This window comes from Equus przewalskii, chromosome 7 (assembly GCF_037783145.1).
Source record: "Equus przewalskii isolate Varuska chromosome 7, EquPr2, whole genome shotgun sequence".
Lineage (NCBI taxonomy): Eukaryota > Metazoa > Chordata > Mammalia > Perissodactyla > Equidae > Equus > Equus przewalskii.
Window position 1 is genome coordinate 8,856,881 of NC_091837.1, and position 24,564 is coordinate 8,881,444.

Here is a 24,564-nt window from a genome sequence, read left to right on the forward strand (position 1 = left end):
CAGACCACAGCTGACCAACCTACGGGTGAACACCTGATTCAAGATGGACTCCTTTTTCTGGAATCTTTTAGGCTTGAAACCAAGAATGTCAGGCCCAGGGATATTGGGGGTGCTGTGTCTCCCACCAAGTAGGTGAAGAGAGAGAGGGGAATAAAGCAGATGCACAGAAGAGAAGACCTGGGGAGGGGAGGCTGGCGTTGAGCCCTGCAGCAGCACTCTCATCATGGCATCCCTGATGTCACCCAAGATCCTCAGAACACGTTCCCCTTTCTGCTCAATGGAGCTTGAGCTGGGTTTCTGTTAAGTGGAACCAGCAGTCCTAACCAAGCCTGAGTAGCATCCAGTTTTTATCTAGGAAAACTGGCGAAGGCAAAAGAAGGCAAGGAGAAGAAACTAACACTGATGAGGGAGCAGAACAGTCTTTATCAGAGATCTCAGTTCAGCCACTTGGGAGCCGTGCATCTTAGATTATGTAGAGAATGTCTCTGATGCTTGATTTCCTCATTGTAAAATGGAAATCTGGACACCATCTCAGAGTTAGTCTGACGATGAAAAGAGACGCTGCATATAAAGCTCTTAGTGCTTGGCGAGCACCCAAAACATGATGGCTGCTTTTACACTCTCACTGCACATTTACCATGAGCCAGGCTTTGTGTTACGTGCTCCACAAACATCTCACAGAACCCCCACCACAATGACAAAGGCAGCATGAGGTCCAATGAGGAGAATAAGGGCTCAAGCACTGAAGTGACCTTTCTGAGGTCACTCAGCCAAAGCTGGATCTCTCTGAACTGAAATTCCCTTCCTTCCTTGTCTTTTCTTTTTTGAAGAGGATTAGCCTGGAGCTAACATCTGCCACCAATCCTCCTGGTTTTTGCTGAGGATGATTGGCCCTGAGCTAACATCCGTGCCCATCTTCCTCCACTTTATATGTGGGACGCTTGCCACAGTATGGCTTGGTAAGTGGTACGTAGGTTGATGCCCGGGATCCGAACCAGTGAACCCTGGCCCACTGAAGTAGAGCGCTCAAACTTAACTGCTACACCACCAGGCCGGCCCCTTTTCTTCTCATTAACTTCCTCAGATGGTCCTCCTAAGTCCCAGAAAGAGCCAAGTCCAAACCTGTTGATCATCTTGTCTTTCAAAACCCTCTCTAAGACTCCACTCCAATGTGGGGTGTAGGCGTGCAGATTTATGGAATGTGAGCCAGACGGGCTTTGTTAGAAACTCCAGCACATCTTGTGTGTTCTCTGCCATGAGATTCTCCACGAGGTGGATGGGCCATAGGAACTGAAGGTATTAAGTCAACTTTCAAAATACTTACCAGTCCCCTAAGATTCTTAATAAATGTTGTTTGAATTGAAGGGTTAAAATGCCTGGGGCCTAAACACAGACTCCTGCACTTTGGGGAGGGTTTAAGACACTTACTTTCAAAAGCAAGCTGCTCAGAAATGTCAATTTTAGTCTGTTCTAATTTCCTAGGACTTAGACTGTCACAGGTAACAGAGTCCATCTTTCAATGCTACAACTAGAATCTCCCCAAACTAGAATATCAAGGGGAGATTTTAAATATGATACAGAAGCTCAAAATCTTAGAAGAGCAAGGAGCCCAGATCAACCTCTTCACATGAAGTGAAAAAGAGAGGCCCAGAAAGCTGAGATTTGCCCCGGGCCTGGTGTGAGGCAGGGCCTGGCCTGGTGCCCTGGCCTGCCACATCCCTGGGGGGGCTCACCCTCACCCCAACTCTGCCTCCCTAGCTGATCCTACTGTCTGCCCTGCCTCCCACAGAATCAAAAAGATTATAAGGAGGGGATCATAAATCATTTTTCTCCCCTGAGTTTATAGTGTTCCTTTCTGAGGAGTTCAAAAGCACTCAGTAATAAACCAGGGTGATGAGTTTATGTCTTTTGCTTTTAAAATGAAACTTTATTTGAACTCCTGGAGAGGCATTTATGTTTTTTTAATTTAGGACATTCCTCTCTTGTTTCGAAGTTTCACCCCCCTGGCACTTTCTGTGGGTGGGTGGGTGACGGGGGAGGGAGAGGGGTCTGTGTCTGGCCCTCCCCTGTGCTCCCACAGGCTTTTCCAAAGGCCTGACAGAGTCCTCCCTTCTATGATTTTGAACAAGTTTCAACATCTATATAGAGGAGTCCCTCCCCCCACCTCGATGTTGACTTGGCTGTAGTTTCTTTCTTTCGTGCCTCTCTCCACCGTCTGCCTCCTTCTTGCCATAGCCCCCAAGAGCAAAGAGAGAAAACCAGGCTGTCTACAGATCAGGCTGCCAGTGAGCATCACTTTGTTTTCTTTACCCTAGTCTCTTGCTACTACCCTTGTGAGCTCAGAAAAAAAAAAAATACAGTTAGCAAAGTTAATAAAATTGAAGCTGAGAACTACACTTTAAGAAGATGAGAGAGAAAGAGAGAGGTATCGAGACAGGCGGAGGGAGGGAGGCAGGGAGAGAGAGAGAGGCAGGCCTGACTCATTGCACCTCCTGTACCAACCAAGGTTTTAAACAAACGTGAAACTGTCTTGATTTGTCTGGCCCAAGCATTTTTGCTAATGATTTTATTCAGGTGTTAAGCCAAATTTCAGTAACTAACCACGTGTAAATACTGCCAGGCCGCCACACAGCCTCTCCAAACAGAAACATGGGGGGTCTGTTGCTTGCAAGCAGGTAGAACCACATGCTTAGCTTCTGGGCCCCTGCATTCAATAAATATTTGGTGAACGAATAAACCCAAGAACTACTTAATGATTCAATATATGTCTAGGGTTTTTATTCCCCCGGCTTCACAGGCCAGCAGGCCAAACCATACAAAGCTCTTCAAGTAAAACCACTATTGGGTTGTTCCAGGTGGTGGAGGAAACAATTGGGTTTTCTGAGTGACTTCAACACCACCAAACCATGGGAGAACAACAGGGTATCCCGGGGAGCCCTGTTGCAACCCATTTATAGACACAACAGATGCAAAGGCAGAGCCCCACCAGACTGGGGCAAAACAAACTTAGCCAAACTGCTGAGCCCTGCATAGCAGCAGCTTAAGTCCAGGAGAAAATATTATATTAGGAACATAATATCTACAAGGAAAGCACTGTTCCCAACCTTTGGATGTAGCTGGCATCTCTCCTATGAAAACACTAAAATATTCTCAAGGGGGTCGCCGCTTTCCTAGCATCATAAAGCAGCTCTGGCCAACCATTTAAACGATGAAGTATCAGGGCCTGGGCCACCTAAAACATCTTGATTCAACTTCATGAACTGTGAACCAAACAGGTAATAACTCCAGTGAGGGTTTTTTTCCCCCCTATCAAAGAGCAAGAGAACTCGACAAGTCTCAGAAGATACTCAGAAGACAAGCGGGACACAAAAATCACAAACAGATTAGACCCATGAGGGTCTCCTGGGCCACAAGTCTTTCAGGAGACACTGCTGGGCTATTTTCAAATCTGGGAAAGGCTCCTTCACCAGCAGCCTGCATCAGAACCACCTCTTCTCTGGCCTGCATCTCCCAATATCCCATGAGAGGTCAGGAACCAAGACTGTTTTCCCCCCAGCTGTCTCCCCAAAGTATCTAGAACAGTAGCTTCTGAGAATATAAAAAACATTCAGACAATAACACTATCCTTAGGAGATACCACCTTTCCTCCAACCAAAATTCTAATAACCTTCTCCAAACCTTTCTCTATAACAAAATGATCCAGTTTAAAAGAGGCTGTTACCTGTTATATTTTAGGATCATTGACAGATGGCTTTCCAAAATAAATTTATTTCTATCTTATGCTGCAGTCAGAGGCAATGCTGTCCCTCTTGGCTAAACAAAGTCTTTTTTAGTACTTTTAAATGGGATGACAGCAGCCAATGGCAGCAAACATTTTTTGAGAGCTTACTCTGTGCTACACGGTTGCATCTCATCTCATCTCCTAACCATCCTATGAGGTAAGTTCTAATACAGGACCATAATTGCTGTCTGCCATTCTGAAACCAAAAAAGCTCTAAAACCCAAAACTTTTTCCATAACTTACTTGGCAGCAAAACTTAATGGACCTGAACTCATCTGGAGGCAAAGCTGACCTGAACTAACATGAAGGTATTTAGATTTTAGTTAACCCACTTTTCTTTTCTTTTTTTTTTAGGAAGATTAGCCCTGAGCTAACTACTGCCAATCCTCCTCTTTTTGCTGAGGAAGACTGGCCCTGAGCTAACATCCAAGCCCATTTTCCTCTACTTTATATGTGGGACACATACCACAGCATGGGTTTTGCTAAGTGGTGCCATGTCTGCACCCAGGATCCGAATCAGCGAATCCCGGGCCGCCCGGAAGTGGAACGTGCGATCTTAACCGCTGCACCACTGGGCCGGCCCTTAGTTATCCCGCTTAATGTGAATATCTACATAGCTTGCTACACAGATATGAATGTGTTTGATTATTGAGTGCTGCCCCAGATCTCCCCGGGGGTTACTTAATGTAAAATGTGTGCACCTTAATACCTTTCCAAACTCCTCAAATCTCAGAATTCTGAAACATCTGGCCCCGAGGGTGTAAGATAAGGTATTGTGAATCTCTATTATCAACCCATTTCTCAGACAAGAAAGTGAGATTCCTTCAGGAGAAATAACTTGCCCATGGCCACACAGTGGACCAGAGATGGAGTCGACTCTGAGGCTGGCAGTCTCCATCACAGTCCAAGCTTGTAAGCACCACAGTGGGCTGCTACAAGACAAGTCTTGGTCCTCAACCCACATCACTTCAGCTAGGAAAGAGTGCTGCGCCCACATGGCTGTTCCCTGTAACCAACGATGTGAAAACTGAGGAAATGGGCGAGTGGAGAACACGCATCGGAATCAGAACAATTCGGAGGGCCCGGTGCTTACCTTGCCCAGGACAGTGAGGCATGGTTTCGGGTCCAACTCTGGCTGTTCCAGCTTCACCACTCCTACCCAGCCATATTCATACAAGTCCTCTTCGTCATTGTTATTACACAGGCCCAGTGGGTGCATCTAGGAAACAAAACGGAAAGAAAACTTTAATACGCAGGTTGCAGATCTGCTTGACTCACACTGTGCATTTCTGACGCTCAACAGTCAAAAGTAACCTCAAAACTAAGTTATATGGGAGGGAGACATTTTTCAACCCATGGGGAATCCTATTTCAGGACAGTGAACTGAACACTGGAGAGAAAACAACAAAGCTACTATAAATATGTTTTATGGATGCTTTTTCACTAGCTTTGTAAATAGTGGTCACCCAAGGTAGACACCAACCGATGGGATGCAGGGAAAGAAAAATAGCATAACTGCCATGTAAATACCAATCTAAATTGCTAGGAAATAAATACCATAACATTAAGTAGCAATTACCAATGAGACCAGCGAGGTTAGCATGCAAGACTATTTGGCTTCTAGACGTTAACAGCACATCTACCTCAATTTATGCAAGAAGACCTGGAAACACATTCAGGAATTTATGGAGAGACCACTAGACATATGGCAAAATCACCAATAGAATTAATAGGCTGTTTAAAGGCTATCCCTGGTTAGCAGGAAACAGATGAAATTCTTTGAGGTTTTTTCAAAATTTGCAAAGCACAAAATCATAAGACAGGTAGAGGAGCATCGTCAAATTTTCACTAGTAAAAGTGCAGTAGTTGAGGTCTGAAAACAGAACAATCCTAAGGTTTGTGCTCACGGTTCCATCACTGAGTTGTATCAGGCCCTACTATCTGTAATAACAATCCAAGGACAGGAAATCCTCGTGGACAAACAGAACTTATCAAGAAGTTCACGAGCCTAGCACAGTGCTAAACTCTTTAAATAACTGCAAGAAATAAATCTTTCGATTCACAGGATGTTAGAGACACAAGAGGCCTAAGAATCCATTGTGGGAGACAGAATAATGGCCCCCAAAGACATCTGTGTCCTAACCCTCAGAATCTGTGAGTGAATATATTACCTGCACAAGAGACTCTGCAGATGTGATTAAGTTTGAAATAGGAAGATTATTGTGGACTACCCGGGTGGGCCCAATGTAATCACAAGGATCCTTATAAGGAAAAAAGGAAATCATGGAAACAGAGAGGAGATGTGACAATGGAAACAGGGGTTGGATGATGTGCTTTGAAGATGCAGAAGGGAGCCATGAGCCAAAGAATGCAGGTGACCGGCATCCAGAAGCTGGAAAAGACAGGAAAGGGACCCTCTCTAGAGGCTCCAGAAGAAATGCAGTCCTGCAGACCCAGTTTTGATTTCTGACATCCAGAACTTTAAGAGATAAATTTGTGTTGCTTTAAGCCACTGAGTGTGTAGTAACTTGTTACAGCAGCAAATAGGAAACTAATACATCTACCTTATTATCCCCTACTCATTTTACAGATGAGAACAGAAACTCAAGATAAGTAACTTTTCCAAGACAACACAGCTAGCAAGAGGCCGCACCCAGAGGTGACTCAGCCTTTAGAGTCACAGTCCACTGCCTTCCCACTCCATCTGCTTAACTTTAATGGCTTTTCCTCCAAGAGCTGGGCATCCGATTGGGGCAAAAAGACTAAGTGATAAAGTCTCTAGGAAAAAATGCTGCCAGCTCTCAGTTCTGTCGTATTAGAGGGCAACATGAGTTTAGTGCAGGCGGCAAGAATTGCTGGAACGATTCGGCAGGCTTTGTGCAACTGCTAAGCCTTGAGCCGAGCTTCAAAGAAAGAGTTAGGCTGGTCAGGGGAAAAAGGAGAAGGGGGCAGGCCATCTTTCCAAACCTCGGAAGGAGGAGCTAAGGGCTTGAGGGGTAAGAGGAAGGAGACCAGCCTGATCCATATGGATGGCCACAGTCGACACGGAGAAGGAAAGAGATGAGCTCGAAAATTAGGAAGGAGTGTGGACACCAAGAAAATACCACAGGTACTTCGGCAGAAAGGTGGCACACTGAAAATAGTTATTTGAGGTAGACGGGTTTCTGGCAGAGCTGTGCCTGGACTCAAGAGGCATCAGTGAGTGGAGGAGTGAAGGGTGTAACCCAGAGATGAGATCCTTGGCGATTCAATGAAACAATATGGAAGAGGGTTGCACAAGCCCATGAGGCAGGTGAGCACAGGGGGCTACACGGGGTGGCCAGCAGCTGTCTTTATAGTGGTGAGGATAACCCACTCCCTGGGAATTCTAACACATGAGATGGAAAGCCCTGGAACATCCAATTTTTGGATAAGTCCTTAGGCTCAAAGAGTGTGTCCAAAGGACCATGAGGGTTCTGCAGTTCAGCGGACAGCACAAGTTTCCCTCCAGCTGCCCCTGAAGACCTCAGCCCACTCTAGGATGTTCGATGGTTATTAAATGCTGAGCAGCTTGAAATGCAGACCTCTGACTAGAGAGGGGCTAATCGAGGGTGATAAGCCAATCGTGTCAGAAGTCAGTCACCTCTAACCTCCAGGAAAGGGATCCCAGCCCAGCTCAACTCAGCTTCCCAAAATCCCAGGTCAAGTCATGTCAACAGCAACCTCACCACTGACCCGTTTCTACAGTATTCCATGATATTTTTAAACTGGCCACATGATTTGGAGGTTTCCAGATGGAGAGTTGCTTTTTGTTAATCACACACACATAAGGTTTGGCCAATAATAAAGAGCTACGCTGGGCGAGTACAGGTATCATGCAGGTCTAAGACCTGGTATCTGCATCAAAACTTTACTGAAGAAGGAAGCCAGACACAAAGGCTACATATTGAATGATTCCATTGATACAAAATATCCAGAATAGGCAAATCCACAGAAACAGAAAGCAGATTAGTGGCTGCTGGGCAAAATGGGGAGTAACTGTTTACTGGGTACAGGGCTTCCCTTGGGGGTGAGGAAAATGTTCTGGAATCAGATGATGGTGATGGATGCACAACACTGTGAATGTATTAAGCGCCTCTGAATTGTATACTTTAAAATGGTTTAAGTGGTGAATCTTCTATCAATTTCACCATAATAAAAAAGTTAAAAAAAAAAGTTCCAAGAATTTACTCAGAAATGACTGCCTTCAGCTAACATGGGGATCCACAGTAGAGAATGATGTGGTTTCCACCCTTCCAGGGCCTAAGCCAATTACAGTAGCCCTTCTGGAAACCTGTGCTGCAGAACACTAGCCCTGCAAGATGAAAACCAGGTTCTTGAACAAGTAACTAATGCTAAGAAACACTTCTTATGGATTCAGGATTTACATTTGTAAATTAAAGCTCTGCGGAGACCTAAGGTTTAAAAAACAAAAGGTTTCTTTAACCTTTGCGAAAACCAGCATTTCTTACCCTTTGATTATACGCCCATTTTGTGTTTAATACAATCACACCGTTTCAGGGGACACATTTTGAGAAATGCATACACACATGAGAGAATAAACCTAAAGCACATATGATTCAAATGCTGAGCAGTCATGACACAAAGAGTAAAGGCTATGGTGGGAAGAGAGAGGACAGTCGAGGGCAGCTGGAGAGAAGGGGAGGGCTGAGAGGGTGGGCAGGATGTGGAGAGAGGGGGAGGAGGCAGAGGATTAGGAATGAGAACCCAGAGCAGTAGAAGCAGAGGAGATGCCCAGGCCTGGCCCTTTGCAGCCACGGTGAGGAGGAAGTGGGCCTGACCAGGCTAGAGGCTTGTGTTGCGGAGGGGCAGAACACAAGCCCACAGGAGAGGCATGTCAAGAGCGCATCCTTAGACATGCAAAAATCTGAACTATGTAAGCCTCAAACACACCCACCGGTCCCCTCAGGTTTGTCAGGCCAGGAGCCCTAGGCTACACTCTGCTGGGCCCTATCTCGCTCCTCCGTAGTCAAGCCCTCCCATTCTCCATCAAGACTCACCTATCAAATCTTCTGCTGACACTGGGGTTACTGAGAGCAGCTCAAAATGTTGGCTCTGTCAAGGGTGTTGACTTCTAAACAGGGATCAAAGACTTAAAAACCAAAAGGAATTTTTCTAAAGTGCCAGTAGGTACAATTGGTTGGTGTGGGTTGTTAATTTTCCCGTGGAGGGCAAAGAGGCCACCAATATCACATCTTAGAGATCAAAAATCTACCTCACGATCTCTGCCACCTTCCCAGCTCCACTCGAGTTCCTTCTCTCCTGAGTTCCTGACTCCAGTTTACATCTCCAGGTGCCCAAACTACTGAGCCTGTGAATTCAATCTCAGCCACACCTCACGTGTACCTGGGCTCATCAACCCATCTGCTGAAAAGATTCAGGCCTCTGTCAGCTCGCCCCTGACCAGAGTGTTGGCTTCCAGAAATGCCTGCCACCCCAGGTTTCCAAACATGTACACCTTGGGGTTCTCTATTCCCAAGGGCTCCAAGTTATGAGGCCAGCAGAATGTTTTATAGGGAGGTACAAGTAGCCATATCATGAACATATTCATTCATGAACTGACCTGTCTCAAAGGATGGAATATTCTAGGCAAAGGTATAAAATGTAAACATATATGCAAAGTCTAGGGAAAGTGAGGGGGAGAGCTTTCTCATTAATTGAGCATCTACTGTGTTAGTCTGTTCATGCATTTTAATTTTCTAATCCTTACAGCAACCTCTTGCTAATTATTGGAATATCAGATGATATGGTGACTAGACCATGTAAATAAGTTGCAAACTAGAACTGCAAATCAGCGATCAATGCAGAATATAATGGAGTTCATAAAAATCATACTAGTCAACAACAGTTCCAAGCAAAGCCAATGGCAAACACTCTGGTGAAAGGTTAAAGAAGAAATCCACACGGAGCTTCCATGGAAAATGATCAAAGGATTAATACAGAACTTTGGAAAAAGTGAGAGAGTCCTCTAAGATTTTTAGAAAAATAACTTTAGACGATCCTGCTGTTGAAGTCAAACATAAGAGAAGAATGCCACATCCGTACTCTCATACAATTTTCCCGAAAATATCCCAACACTGCCCACACGGGATTCATTCTTTGTTTATTCTCAGAGATCAGTACAAAGCTGAAATTATAATGTAACTTGTTAAATTAAAAAACAATTATTTTCAGTTTCCATTTTCAAGATAAAGCCCAAATCAAACCCTTCTTTCTACTATTTACTAAGACATATTAGCCTCTAATTTAAAGAGATCCCATAGTTCTTTTCTGGTTACAATCATCTACAAAGAATGAGGACTACCTACATATGAAATGCATACATTTTCCTGAAGATTCAGCTAGACATTGCTTCCAGAGGACTGCTCCAGACAGTCGTTACATAAAAACCAGGCTTGTTAATTCATATAGGTTGACACCAGCCAGTGACATACAGGCAGTGACTACATGTAAGACCTGTGTGCACTTCTTTTTTGAAAAGCTTTTATTTATTTATTTTCTTAAAGATCGGCACCTAAGCTAACAACTGGTGCCAATCTTCTTTTTTTTCCTTCCCAAAGCCCCCCAGTACATAGTTGTATTTTCCAGTTGTGAGCGCCTCTGGCTGTGGCATGTGGGACGCTGCCTCAGCGTGGCCTGATGAGCGGTGCCATGTCCGCGCCCAGGATCCGAACCGGCGAAACCCTGGGCTGCTGAAGCAGAGCACATGAACTTAACCACTCGGCCATGGGGCCGGCCCCCTGTGTGCATTCTGAATGCTTAGTCATTTAGAATTAACCTTAGGACACATTAATGAAGATGTTCAAGCATTTTAACACTGAACTTAATGTGGCACACAAGCATTTAAAACTTACAGGCATTTCTGAGTTTATTTTCTTAAAATGTTTGGACGTGTGGAGTTTACCTGATCAGATGTTTGAAATTTAAGAAGTTTTTGCCTTAATACTTTTAAGAAGGTTAAAAATGGCTGAATCCTGTGTAAGAACTCAGGGACATCGGACAGAACTAGTAATGAAAAGCATAAAGAAAAACTCAAACAGACTGGGAAACCTAAAACGGAACTTGACAAAACTCACTGCACAGACAACACTGGAGAAAGGGAAGAATAGCCTGAAACGAGAGGACAAGCAAAACTCCCGGGAGAAGCCCCCAGAAGAACAATGCAAATAACTAACAAGCTACAATTAAAGTGTGACGATACAACAGAAAATACGTCCAGTGTTATGACTTTGGTCTTGTGCTATCGGAACAATTAACTTTGGGACGTCAATGTCCTTGCTTAAGTCAAGGGATGGAAATGCCCAGTTAGTCCTTTATCGGGAGGTCCGACACTATTAGCAAGTGTGGCCCTTGCTCTCTTACTCCTGATTGTGTTCAAAGGGGTGTTTTGGGATAGAAAGAATGAGGACTTTGGAACCATGCAATCCTGTGTTTTTAAACCTCATTCCTGGCTCTTATAAGGCACATCTCCTTGGGCAGATGACTTGATTTCTATAAATCTCCATTTTCTCATCTGTAAAATGGGGCATCTGCCTCAACAGGCTGCTGTAAGGATTCAATGAGATAAAACACACGACCACAGTAACACAGTAGATGCTCTGTCGATGGGAAACCTCTCACTTTCTTCACTTTCTCTACACTTGTCATGTTTGCTTGCACTTTATGCCTTTACCTAGAATACTCTGTGCTTCAAGACGAGCTTCAATGTCACCCCTTCTGTGGAGCTTTCTGACTGCACCAATACAGCTAGTTGCTTCCACCTCCCAAATGCTCTATATGGTGCTTACCACAGTTCCTTCAGCCTCCCTTTTAAGATGGGCACCTGCTTCTAGAAGGGCAGTCTTACTCAGAGGTCCCCTTTCATCCCACCCAGAGCCTTGTGCCCAACAGGTGCTCAATAAATGACTGCTGGGGGACTCCTTTCAGCCTGCTGCCACTCCTCCTGCTCTGTTTTTGGTAAGCCACTTGGGTCTCTGCTCGGCTAAGTGAAGGACCAGCAAATAGGTTGGGATTTAATCACATTACTGCATGAACATAAAAAGGCCTTGCTCTTATAGTTGTTGACTACCAAGTCACCAAAGACATTCCCTGGGCAAAAAAGATTTACTGGCAATGGCATAGGAGCAAAGGCTGTTCCTTCTTGGCCTGCCTGTGGAACCCCAGCAGCTGGGCATGCAGAGGCATGAACACTTCCTATATGCAGAGAACACAACAGTGCTGCCCTTCACTCAGGTGGACATGACAGCACCTTACAAGGGCAGTGGAGGGAGAAGAAGAACAGAGGATGTCTCCTCCTCAAAAGCAAAACCTCAAATTTTCCCACCCATGTCCGATCTCAGAAGCTGCTGTCAGCTCCAACAAAACAAGGGGATAAACCAAGAAGAGGCAGGCATGGGATCCAGGGCACAGGGAATTCAACAGAGAAGAGAAATTGATGACAATCGGAAATCCCAGGATGACAGCTGATGCAATCAGCCTGCCAGGGACCAGAAGGATGAAGGATGCAGGAGAGCCACACAAGCAAGCAAACAAACAACAACAACAACCTGAGTCATTACCCAGTGGGTGTGACAGTACCAAGAAGAGTGTTCTAGTTCTGAACAAAAGAATTAAATGTGATAATTATGTAGCAAACTAAAGCAATGGGGAGAGGGGAACAATTATTAACTCCAGAAAGAACCAAAAAGTTACACCAGAATTATAAACCACAATCAGGATAAGGCCTGGCTGAGAAGAATGACAGCCATAATGATGTAAACTCTGGTCTAAACGACAATCGTGATATAACTCTATAGTTGTGTGTTGCTTAATGATGGGGATGTATTCTGAGAAATGTGTTGTTAGGTGATTTCGTCACTGTGTGAACATGATAGACTATACTGACACAAACCTAGACGGTATAGCCTACTACACACTATACGGTACTAATCTTACGGGACCGTCATCCGAATATGTGGTCCATCGTTGACTGAAACATCTTTACGAGACGACAACTGTACTGGAAAAATGTAGAGATGGGAAGTATGCGAATGTTGTGGGGGGAGAAGGGAGAGAAGGGGGTGAAGAGAAGAAAATCTTCATCTTCCATAGCATGACTAAAAATAGGAAGCAGCAATATATGCTTGTTATTTAGAAATGATTCATCGAAATTTAGAAATATTCACAGAAGTGAATAGCAGAAGAAACCACTAAATAAATGAAAATAGTTGCCTCTGAGAATTAGCAATCAGGGATGGCAAGGGTGGAACAGAGGAATGTTCTTTTTTATTAGAAGCCATGAAGTACTCTTTGCCTTTTCATAAAAATATACACGCACTATTTTGATTAAAAACTTTAAATGCACTGCTGGACAGAAGTCCCTTGCTCCAGGTACTGCAGCAGATTCTATGGGTCCTGTTGGGAAGCATTCCATCAGGTACAAAGAGAGACCCCAAAGGCAACCTGTATAGGACAGTGGACACTTGGAGGGAGACTCTGTCTGGGACGGCTGCTCTGGGAGCCATCCAGGACCCGGGCAGGGATGACTGAGAACACGGCACAGAGATGACTCAGGGAGACACGGTGCAGAAAGAACCAGCAGCTCTCACCACCCCCACAACCAAAAATAACTCCCAGGTGGCACCAGAGTATGATGTAGATTTGGGTGTTACAGAGATGGCAGACACAATAACCAAGGTGATTGTTTCGAGAAGCCCCAATTTTCTCCCACAGACCGATCCTATAACTTCTAGAAGAGGCCCTGAACATCCCACTTAACATTTCTTTTTTCTTTTTTTTGGTGAGAAAGATTTGCTCTGAGCCAACATCTGTTGCCAATCTTCCTCTTTTTTTTTGCTTGAGGAAGACTAGCCCTGAGCTAACACTTTGTGCCAGTCTTCCTCTATTTTGTATGTGAGTCACTGCCACAGCATGGCTTGACGAGTGGTGTGGGTCCGCACCCAGGATCTGAAACCACAAACCCAGGCTTCGAAAGCAGAGTGCACAGGACTTAATGACCATACCATGGGGCTGGCCCTCACATATCTGAATAAGGAGCTGCTAGGGCAAAAGAGCAACAACAAGCAATGCGTATACCCACCCATCATCAGTGCAGCTATAGAACATCTGGTTTTGTACTGAAATATGAAGACGGTCCTTCTTCAAATTTTTCAGAGCCCAATGAAGTTGACTATCATGGTTTCATTGTTTTGTTAGTGGACAAAGAATCTACCAGAACTTCAAAGCCAAGACTATGTCAGACAAGGTTAAATATCTGGAGAAACAGACTATGTTCCCTTGAGTACGGTACATCAAGCCAAGCTTTGAAAGCAAGACCAGCTCTTTAAGAAGCTTTCAGTACAAAATCCTTGAGATATACTGGTGCACTTTCCACATGTCGGAAAGGGCAAAACTGAAACCAGGGCTGGTGGTGTTCTTATCCAAGGTTACAATATCTCTACACTCCACTGAAAGTTTAAAATAACTTCAAAAGGGCCGCCTGCTTCTAAGTGGGTTACTGTTACACAGGAGCCAAACACTGAACTAATAGGAGGAGAGATATTTCACTCTGTAATATTATCTCATCGAAAAATTCCTAGGGATTTAAAAGGGAAACTTCCTTCCTTTTGTCCTCTTGCCGCTGTCGGCCAGGGTAGGGTGTCACTGTGGTACAGAATTTCACATGAAACAACAGCCCCAGACCTTTTTCTTAAAAGGTGTAGTGGCTAGAAGCAAGACATATAATTTATGTGAAAGAAAGGAAAGGACAGCCCCACCCATATCTCGCCTGAATCATAAGGATTATTTTTTCTTTACTGTGTACAAAGAAACAGACAACTCTCTTTTGCTCTTTGAACAAACCTAGCCTAAACCTTTTTCTGGATCTAGAATCCAGAAGTACCTGAATACAGTTTTTTCCCCCTGTTGTCATAGCAATGGGGATGGAAATTGCACCAGACACAGAAAAGGAGCTGGCTGTTGCAGCTGTTTGCTGGAAACTTCCAAATGGCAATTGCCTGAGGATTAAACCAGCATTTCTTCCCTGAGGGTGCTGGTTTTCAGAACACTAAGCTGGAGTCTCCTGTAGTGGGTGTCACTTTTTAGAGAAAAGCCAACAACAAGCTCTGTCCTATTTGGCTCCTCTGTACCAAAAGAACAACCAAGAAGTTGCCATCAGGACCTGGGGAAAGCAGCAAGTGTTCCAAACCCACCTTCTCACTTGAATATCTCCCATCCCCTGGATTTTCATTTCGCCGGATAATTATGTTGAAACTTAAAAACATGACGCTGTGTACATCTCACGTCTGACTTTACAAACCTTCATTTAGAACCTCCATTTCCAGTTTCAAATAGGTAAGGAGATGTTTCATTTTTTTTTAAAGTATCCAACAGACTAGAGAATAGCATCTGAAAACATTAAAGCAAAAGCGAATTCTAAATTCATTTTTAAAGTGACTCACCCAGCTACCAGATGACAAGTATTGATCTCTACACAGAAATCCACTGACAGAGTTTTACTTCAAATTGCAAGGCAGTTTAATAAAGGACACTTGATTATTCTTATAAAAAGGTAAGGATTAGGTACTTACACACACCAAAGAGTTATTAAATTAAGAAGAAATACGTTGGAGGGGAAAGGATAAAAGTGGAATTCTCAGTCTTCTAGATTTAAAAAGAATACTGTAAACCAACAAATCATTAAAACTACATAATGCTGGTCTGAAACTAGGACCAAAGAAAGTGGAAATGAAATTCTAAAAACACATTTAAATTTTTATAAGATCTTGTGACGCAAACCAGGAGTAACATAAGGATGTATAAAGGAATTATTTAGTAAATCCTGTTGGGACAAGTGAATAGCAATGTAGAGAAAAGTTCAGTTTGGCTATCCTAAGTTATTATGAGAAAAGACGAGGCAACACAAGCAAAGGCAATTCCTTTAGGACAACTGACAAGATATATAGTCAACAAAGGGTTCAGAAAGAACAATGTATTCTTAAAACTTCTCCATATGATCAGTAACAGAATAAAGATACAACAGAAAGGAATGAAACGACAGAGAGTTTAGGGATGTATATAAATAGTTTATAGTAAGAACAGAAAAACCATGAACCCTGTTGCTGATTAACGCACAGCAAAATCACCAAAGTGAACCAGTGCTAAACCCACCAAGGGAAGACTGTAGGGTATATGCAAACACACCTGGCCAAACTACAAGTTGGCTCGATTTGGGGGTAATCAGTCTAGCAATAAGCAACAAAGCCCAAGCTCCTTAAGCTTTTCTTTCTCCCCTAATTCCATTTTTAGAATAGACCCTGAGGAAGTAATCCAAAACAAAGAAGTAATTTTATATGATGAAATCTTCAAGAAGTCCTTCTCCAAACCGTGAAAACTTATAAAAATGCACCCCGGCCACAACTAGAAGGACCCACAACTAAAATACACAATTATGTACCGGGGGGCTTTGGGAGAAAAAGGAAAAATAAAATCTTTAAAAAAAAATGCACCCCCGCCCCCGATTATGTAATCAAGCAAAACAATGTGCATAATTTATGGCATATTATGTAATCATAAGAAGATAATGATGACAATAACATGACATAAAAAGTGCCAGGTATAAAGTTTTAAGAAACATTTATGTGCAAAATGACACCTATGGGCTGGTCCAGCAGGGCTGAGCACACCCTTGAGAACGCTCTCCGAACGCGCTGGAGGCTGGAGAGCCAGGCACCGCGTGTGTGCGCTGGCTGCCAACGCAAGCACAGGCTGGCTGCGAGGGCTCCGCAAGAAAAACACAAGAGAAGGTTTACACCAGCATACAGGGCGGATTCAACAACACTATTCTAATCAACGATGACAGCAGTGTAGCTCTGGTTATCCGAACACTTCGAGCTTGTCCAAGAGGACCACCCGAGCACAGAAATACTCTATGAAGTGACACCATAATTTCATTTCCTTTCTTCAACACATACAAAACAGACAAAAACACTTAAAACAAAGCTAAAAATCCTTTCACCGTATGCCCGAAAAAACACATCCCCAAATATTACAATAAAGTGCAAGTGAGGGGTTCTCTATAAAATAAAGATGACTCCTGAGATTTAAGGAGTTTCTTACAAGGAACCAATGGATATAATAAGCCCGGCTTGCTGTACTCTTGAGTAGTTTTCTGAATGCAAAGAAAGGAAGGCCTCTGAGAGGTAGGTTCACTACATCTCAATCAAGATTCTAAGTTCATTTTTATTTGGAAAGTCTCTTTAATTGGAAAAACATAGAAAGTAAGACGGGAGGAATAATCCAACATTTACCAAGTAACTGTTCTGAGAAGGGTATTCTTAACATAGTGGTAAGAGCAGATACTTTAGTGTCCAGCCTAAGAGCAGAGCCTGTCATTCTATGCTGATACCACAAGCAAACTGTGCTAGAGTCACAATATGTTGGACATGGGCTTTGAGCCACTGGCTGGAGGGGATCCCAGCGCTGCCACTTAACTTCTGTGTGGCCTTGGAAGAGTCAGGTAACCTCCGAGCCTTGTTTCTCCATCTGAAGGGCAGTGCTGACTCTGCACTGTGCATGTATTCGTGAGGATTAGATACAAGGTGGGTCCACATGCCCGGCAAGCGGGAAGTGGGGCAACAGACATGACACCAAAAGCACAAGCAACCAAAGAAAAAACCAGATCAACTGTACTTCCAACAAAATTAAAAACTTTTGTGCTGCAAAGGACACCATCAAGAAAGAGAAAAGACAACCCACAGGATGGAAGAAAATATGTGCAAATCATATATCTGATAAGGGACTAGAATGTAGAAAGAATTCTTACAACCCAATAATAAAAAGACAAATTACCCAATTAACAAATGGGCAAAGGATCTGAATAGATATTTCTCCAAAAAAAGATATGCAAATGCCAATAAGCACACGAAAACTGCTCGACATCATTAGCCATCAAGGAAATGCAAATCAAAACCACAATGAGATACCACTTCACACCCACTAGGATGGCTGTAATCAACAAGATAGAAAATAACAAGTGTTAACTAGGATGTGGAGAGATTAGAACCCTCACACACTGCTGGTGGGAATGCAGAATGGTGCAGCTGCTTTGGAAACAATCAGGTAGTTCCTCTAACGATTAAACATAGTTACCTTCTAAGCCAGCAATTCCACTCCTAGCCATATAACCAAGAGAAACGAAAACATACGTCCACACAAAAACTTGTACATGAATGTCTATAAGAACATTATTTGTAATAACCAAAAGGTAGAAATAACGCAAATGTCCATCAATGGGTGAACAGGTAAACAAAATGTGGTATACCCATACAAGGGAAGATTATTTGGCCATAAAAAGGAACAGAGTACTGATACGCACTACAACAGGAGTGAATCTTGAGAACGCTATGCTGAGTGAACGGAGCCAGTCACAAACGTCCACATCTTATGTTACTCTATTCATATGAAAGTCCAGAATAGGGAAATCTGTAGAGACAGAAAGTAGCTTGGTGGTTGCTTAAGGCTGGAGAGTGGAGGAATGGGAGGATGGGGGTGGGAGCTAAAAGTTACATAGTTTCTTTTTGAGATGAATTTAAGTGTTCTAAAATTGATCGTGGTGACAGTATATAATTCTGTGAATATACTAAAAAGCCTTGAATTGTACAATCTCTACAGGTGAATTGTATATGTGTGAATTATGCCTCAATAAAACTGTTATTAAAGAGTTATGCAAATAAAGAGCAAGTTAGAAAAGAAAAAACAACAGAAGGGCAAAACTCTAATTACCATCAGGGGCATGGTGTGATGAAAAGGACACAACCCTGAGGTTCAGTTCCACATCCATAAAAGAGGGATGGCGCCTGCACTGCCTGAGCTGGCACAAGCCAACGTACTTAATAAATTAGGAATCCAACGTTGGAGGATAAGGGGGTATATTAGGGTGTACAGCCTAAGAGAGAAAGGGCTCTAGCCAGGGGCCAGTGCCACCATGAACAGAGTGAAAACAGAAGGATGGGTGGAAGGAGAGTGGGGTGGAAATGGAACTATCCCCATTCAACATCCCCAAGACCACGTAATCAAGAAAGAAACCCACCACAAAGAATGCAGGAAAGCAGGACACCAATGATAAATCCACAGCAGGCAAGAACCCTGGGCGGGGGGCACCTTGGGTTTCTTGAGGACTCACTAGCTACACCCATAGGCTACAGATTCACCCTATTTCATCCCTGCTTCTCTGTAATTGCCCTGGTGAGTTTCCAAACCAGAGCGCTTCAGGAAGGGACACCTGATGATGATCACCTGATTAAAATATCCCTGCATAGTCTGCTAATAGCAGGGATGGGGGATAAGGAGGAGAGGAAACCACAGGCTCAAACATTAAAGCAATAAATTATATGCTGGGCTTTGCCACCCTGTATGACCTTGGGCAAGTCACATAAGTGCCCCATTCTCTCTGATCCTGAGAGTAAGGGGAATGCCTGCCACCTGCCTACCCCATGGGGGTTTGGGGAGGATTAATGAGAGAATGTCTGAGCTGTGCTTCAGGCTCTTTGCAGACAGCCACTATATATCAGGAATTATTAGCACAAGCTAGAACAGTTTCTTGCCTACTCCTCACCTCATTAAGCTACCTATGCTTTATTACATCTGCTATAAAAGTTCCTGTTCAAAGAAGAGTGGACTGGGGCGGTCACAACCCAGGCTGGGTCTGCCCTGGACAATCCTATTAAAGCTACTCCTTAAACCCACACTCGTTAGCAACAGGGCACCTTCAAAGTTTAGTACAGTGACTGGCATTTGATACCACAGATGGATGACAAAAAGGCCCTCTGGACTTCTTATTTTTAATTGAGATCCTTTGCTTTGTGTTACCATTCCCCACCCCCCAAAATTCTGGGGCACTAGGTTAGGGGGGCATGCAGGGGACAAGCTCCTGGAGTCTTCAACTACTCAGCTCTTAGGTGTCAGACTGATGGACAGGTTTTTGTAGTGTCTAATTTCAAGGCTACCAACTAAAGAAACCAGGTGGCTCTTAGTTCACATACAAAGAAACCTGTATTTATGGTGTTTCTAAGTGAGGGTAAGGCCATGTGGTGCGAGTGTGTATAACAGATACAAAAAACTATACTCCATGTGTGTCTCTATCTTCAAGGTTGAGTAAACTCGACATTTATTCCTAGAAAGCTCACTAGCCTTGGTGTGTATCAGGAGAGACGTCAGAAAAGGGTACCCAAGCACTTCAGGTCAAAGGAGGAGAGATCGTGGGCCTGTGAGCCGGGCGGGGAGAGGGGAATGACTCGGCCATGCCACCCTCGCATGTACCCACATGGGCCACACAGGCAAAGGCTTGAATGCCTATGATACTCAGTCAACAGGAGAGGACTTGGGGGCAGTGGGGGGATCGTGAGGTGTGCTTCAAGGCCATCTCCCACTCACCTCCCTGCCTCCCCTGAGAGGCTGTCATAAGACAATTTCTTATTACCTCCCGGGTTCTGATAAAGATGAGGCTTTCTGTCCCGCTCCCCTCGGAAGAGAGATGCAGAAGATAAAAGCGCTCATTTGTAGGCTAGAATTGACTCCTCAGCAACGGGGCATCCCACAAGTCATGCCGTAGTCATCTGGCCCCTTCTGTTTCAGCATCGTACCTTTTTGGTGTGTGGGACAAAGACCGTGAGGAGCCGGCACCTTTGTCTACTCTTCCTTTTGCTGTCTATGCAAGTGATAAATGGTCTGAATCTAAAAGGGGCTCACTGTACCCTTACCAGCTGGATTGGTCAGGCCTTGGCTTGCCTTGTCATGTGTGCTTGACTAAAGGGTGCACCCAGCTCTCACTTTGCACCAAAGCTTTAGGTCAAGATGACAGGGTTGCTTCCCAGGGCCTGTCAAAAGAGAAGGCAGCACACTCCAGGGCAACGAGCAGAGCCTTAGGCCCACACAGACCAATTGACGCCTCCTAGCACAGACAGGATCCTTTCCTTCTCAGTTTTGTTATCCACACATAGGGATCCCAATACAGACATTATAAAGTTGTTGTAAAGATTAGAGATAACACGTTAAACTTCCAGAGCAGTGCCTCGCACTAAAACATCAGTGATAATACTAAGAGCTGCTAACACTTACTGTGTGCTTGCTGTGTTCTAGGCACTGTTTTACCAGCTTTATAGGTGTTAGCTCATTTGATCCTAACAATCTTTGAGGGAGGTATTCTTAGCATTCTCGTTTTATAGATGAGGAACCCAAGACAGAGAGGTTCAGTGATTTGGTCAAGGTCACACACAAGGAAGTGGCAGAGCTGGAATTTAAACCTAGGCAGCCTAGGAGCCCGGACCTTTTACCACCCCGCCACAGCAGACATCAAATATACTCCCATTATTGTCTTGCTGCCGAAAAGAAAGTAACATGCTTTACCCAATCCAAGTGCTAAGAATGGTTCCTGTTCTAATATCTTCTTAGTTATCTGGCTATGCCTGAGTTAAAAATAAAAAAGAAATAACAATGAGACAAAGAGAAGGGCCGGCAGGGATCTAGATAACGGACTCGAGAAGTGATGGGTGATCCAGTCTGGGGGGTGGCAGAGTCATACACCAGTTAGGGACAAGGACAAACAGAGCTTCATGACCCTCTGCCTCCACAGGCCAAAGGCCCAAATTTAAGAACATGCAAACGTCCATAATACATTCAGCCAAACACTGGGTCAATTAAGACAGACGTGGCAATGGAAATGAAAATACCAAATCCAGGATGGTCACATTTGGCAGGAAATCTCCAGAGAGGGAAATACTATTTCTTAGGCTACTTCATAAATGCCCAAGTATGTGATATATTACTGATTTATATCTCAATCCCCTGATTTTGATGCCTTTACTACATCATAAACCCACCCATAGCACCCTCATCTCAAGCACACTCTACCCACTCGATAAATCAGTGACCTTCCTAGTACGTCTCCTGTCTACTTTCAGATATTTCTCCCCAAAGCCCTGTTTTGCCAGTTCCTACCTCTGCAAAGGTCTCAGGTCCTTGTCTCACTGAAGGAGGAGGATGTAAAAAATGACATGTTTGACCTTGGATGGAAGAAAATTACCAATCTCTATCAATTTTCCAAACCTCAAGAAAAAAGTAATACATAATAGCAAACAATGAGTGCACCAACTTGGTCCAGCAACATGTTAAGACAGGAAATCGCCCTTTTCTTTTTTTCACTGCGAGGTGGTGTAGGGAGTACAGCAGGTATTGGATTAGTCTGTTTGTTGGTACAGGAGGGTACCCCATCTCCTTCATCAGGATGTGGCTGAGCCACGGCCAGAAGCCAGGAGACGACGCACAGCTCCGGAGAAAAAGATCACCTGCCACAATAGGAGCTGCAGCAAGGGATCTTTTTTGTTTTGTTTTAAAGATTTTATTTTTCCTTTTTCTCCCCAAAGCCCCTTGGTAGGTAGCTGTGTATTTTTAGTTGTGGGACCTCCCAGTTGTGGCATGTGGGATGCCACCTTAGCATGGTCTGATGAGCAGAGCCATGTCCACACTCAGGATCCAAAACCTGCAAACCCCGGGCCGCCAAAGCAGAGCGCGCAAACTTAACCACTCGGCCACGGGGCCAGCCCCCAGCAAGGGATCTTTAACTTACACCTAAGCTTGGAGAACTGACTCCAGATCACTAGGGATGTCTGCTTAGCTGGTTTACCACTCTGAGGAGAGGTGGACAGAGCCTGGGCTCTGGGCCACAGCCTGAACTCCTCTCTACAGCCGTGGCCCTGAGCATGCCATTTGGCCCCTCTGAGCCTAAAGGTTCTTCATCTATAAAACACGGGAAAAAACAACCCAATTTGTACAACTTCCAATACAGTATGTAACAGAGGGTGGCCACTCAAACACAGGTCCCCTCCCCATTCAATGAGGCTAAGTTTGTGGCTGCCTAAAAGCAAACCTTAACTGGAGCGTAAGCAACAACCTACTGTCTTAGTATTTAGGATTAAGGCTTGAGATGAAGCAGAATTGCAGACAGGAAAGAAAAAAAAAAAAGACAGGCCATCTTAAATTGTAACTTCCTTGTAGGCCATCTACCTTCTCTCTTGTGGGAGTTTTGGAGACTTTTGCTTTATCCCTATGTTGGGCTATTTCACTGCTCATGTCTGAGGGTGGACTTGCGGCTTTATTTTAATTCATCTCATTAAGCAAAGCACTGTGTGTGTTTTCGATCTGAAAATTCATGTCTTATATTGCTTCTGGAAAATTCTTAGCCTTCAGCTCTCTGAATAGCGCTGAACCTGCTACCGCCCTTTACTCTCTTCCTCTATAACACCTATCAGATCTGCGTTCGAGGCTCAGCTGGGTCTGCCCTCCATGTCGCCCAATGACCCCATCAAAATACTTTTATTCCTCCTCTACAGTATTCTGGGTAAAATCTTCAGCATGTCTTCTGATTCACTAATCCTATCTGCATCTTTGTCCAGTTTGGAGTTTCATTTATGAAGATTTAAATTTCAATGCCTATTTTTTATTTCCAACTTTTGTATGTTACTCTTTTTCATATCTACCTATTAATATTTCCTTTCTGCCTGTTGTGTTTCATATTTTCTTATTCTTTCTTGTAGCTGTAATTCCTTCTTTCATCTCTGATAATTCTAAACACCCCTTATAAAGCCATTGTCAGACTGCTGTATTTTCATTTAACCTCAAACAAATTAATTTCTCATTGTTGACTTTGTTGGCTATCTTCGTGGAGTTAATTCTCCTTAGATGCTTTGTTATTTTGGTTTGCAAACCCAAGGAGTCAGTTAGTTGGCGGGGGGCGGGGGGGGGGGAGCAGTTTGGGAGGTCTTTTCTGCACCCCGACTCCCACACTGGTTACTTCTCCCAAGATCCCTAAGCCTGGAAAAGGTCTTGTATTGACAGATCAGGACCCCCAGGACATAGGGATACTGGTAAACTTCAGTCATCACACCTCCAGGTGGCCTTGGCCCAAGTGTGAGCTGCAAGGCTGTAACTGTTTCCTCCTACTGCCCTAGGTTTCACCCAGAATAAAAGTCTTGAATGTTTTTAACCTCCTTTCACAGCTGGAGCAGCCCAGCCCAGACCCTGGTTTTAAGGGACAAGTCTGGCTCCAGTCCCCTCCCCCCATGGGCTACTTTTAGTTCCCACTGCCCCGCCGGAGTGAGCAGGGATCCATTCCCGACTTCAGACTCACAGCGCAGAGGACTGTGGCTTCAGCGTCAATCTTTGCTTTGTATTTCTGTTCCACTTTTTTCCCTAGATATGCTTATCTTGTTTTTGAGAATAACTACATCTTTAATTTTCTTTTTATATTTAGTGTTTGGAACCGGGGGTAAAGGGAAGTGATTCAAAATTAAACTTACACACTGAGCAGAAGGTGATTGATTAAACAAATACTAAAAGGAGATAAAGGGAATGAGTCATGCTTGGGGTAAGAAAATTATTCCAGGCAGAGGGAACAGCAGCAAGTGCAAAAAACCTGAGGCAGATCTGGCATGTCTGAAGAACAGCAAGGAGGCTAGAGTGGCTGGAACAGAGTGGGCAAGGGGGATGGAGAGAGGAGAGTGGGAGGAGAAAAGGGGAGAGAGGTTACAGCAGGCCAAACCACCAAGGATTTTATAAGCCTTCGTAAATGATTGGGAAGTGAGTGGTAAATTCTGAACAGAGTAGTAACATGGTCTGACTTACATTTTACAGGATTACTCTGGCTGCTACCTTTGAGAAAAGATGCAGTGGGGGCAGTGGCAGGAAGTGGGAGGCAGGTAGATGAAGGGACA

General features: G+C 44.1%; 1 protein-coding gene across 2 annotated transcripts in view; it reads right to left on the minus strand.

Moving 5' to 3' along the window:
* Positions 1-24,564, minus strand: part of ZNRF3 (zinc and ring finger 3) — a 150,659-nt gene that overhangs the window by 54,180 nt on the left and 71,915 nt on the right. For both annotated transcript variants that reach the window (XM_070628627.1, XM_070628628.1), the window contains exon 2: positions 4,875-5,000. In XM_070628627.1, the coding sequence (XP_070484728.1) occupies positions 4,875-5,000 (126 nt within the window). The remainder of the gene's footprint in view (positions 1-4,874; positions 5,001-24,564) is intronic.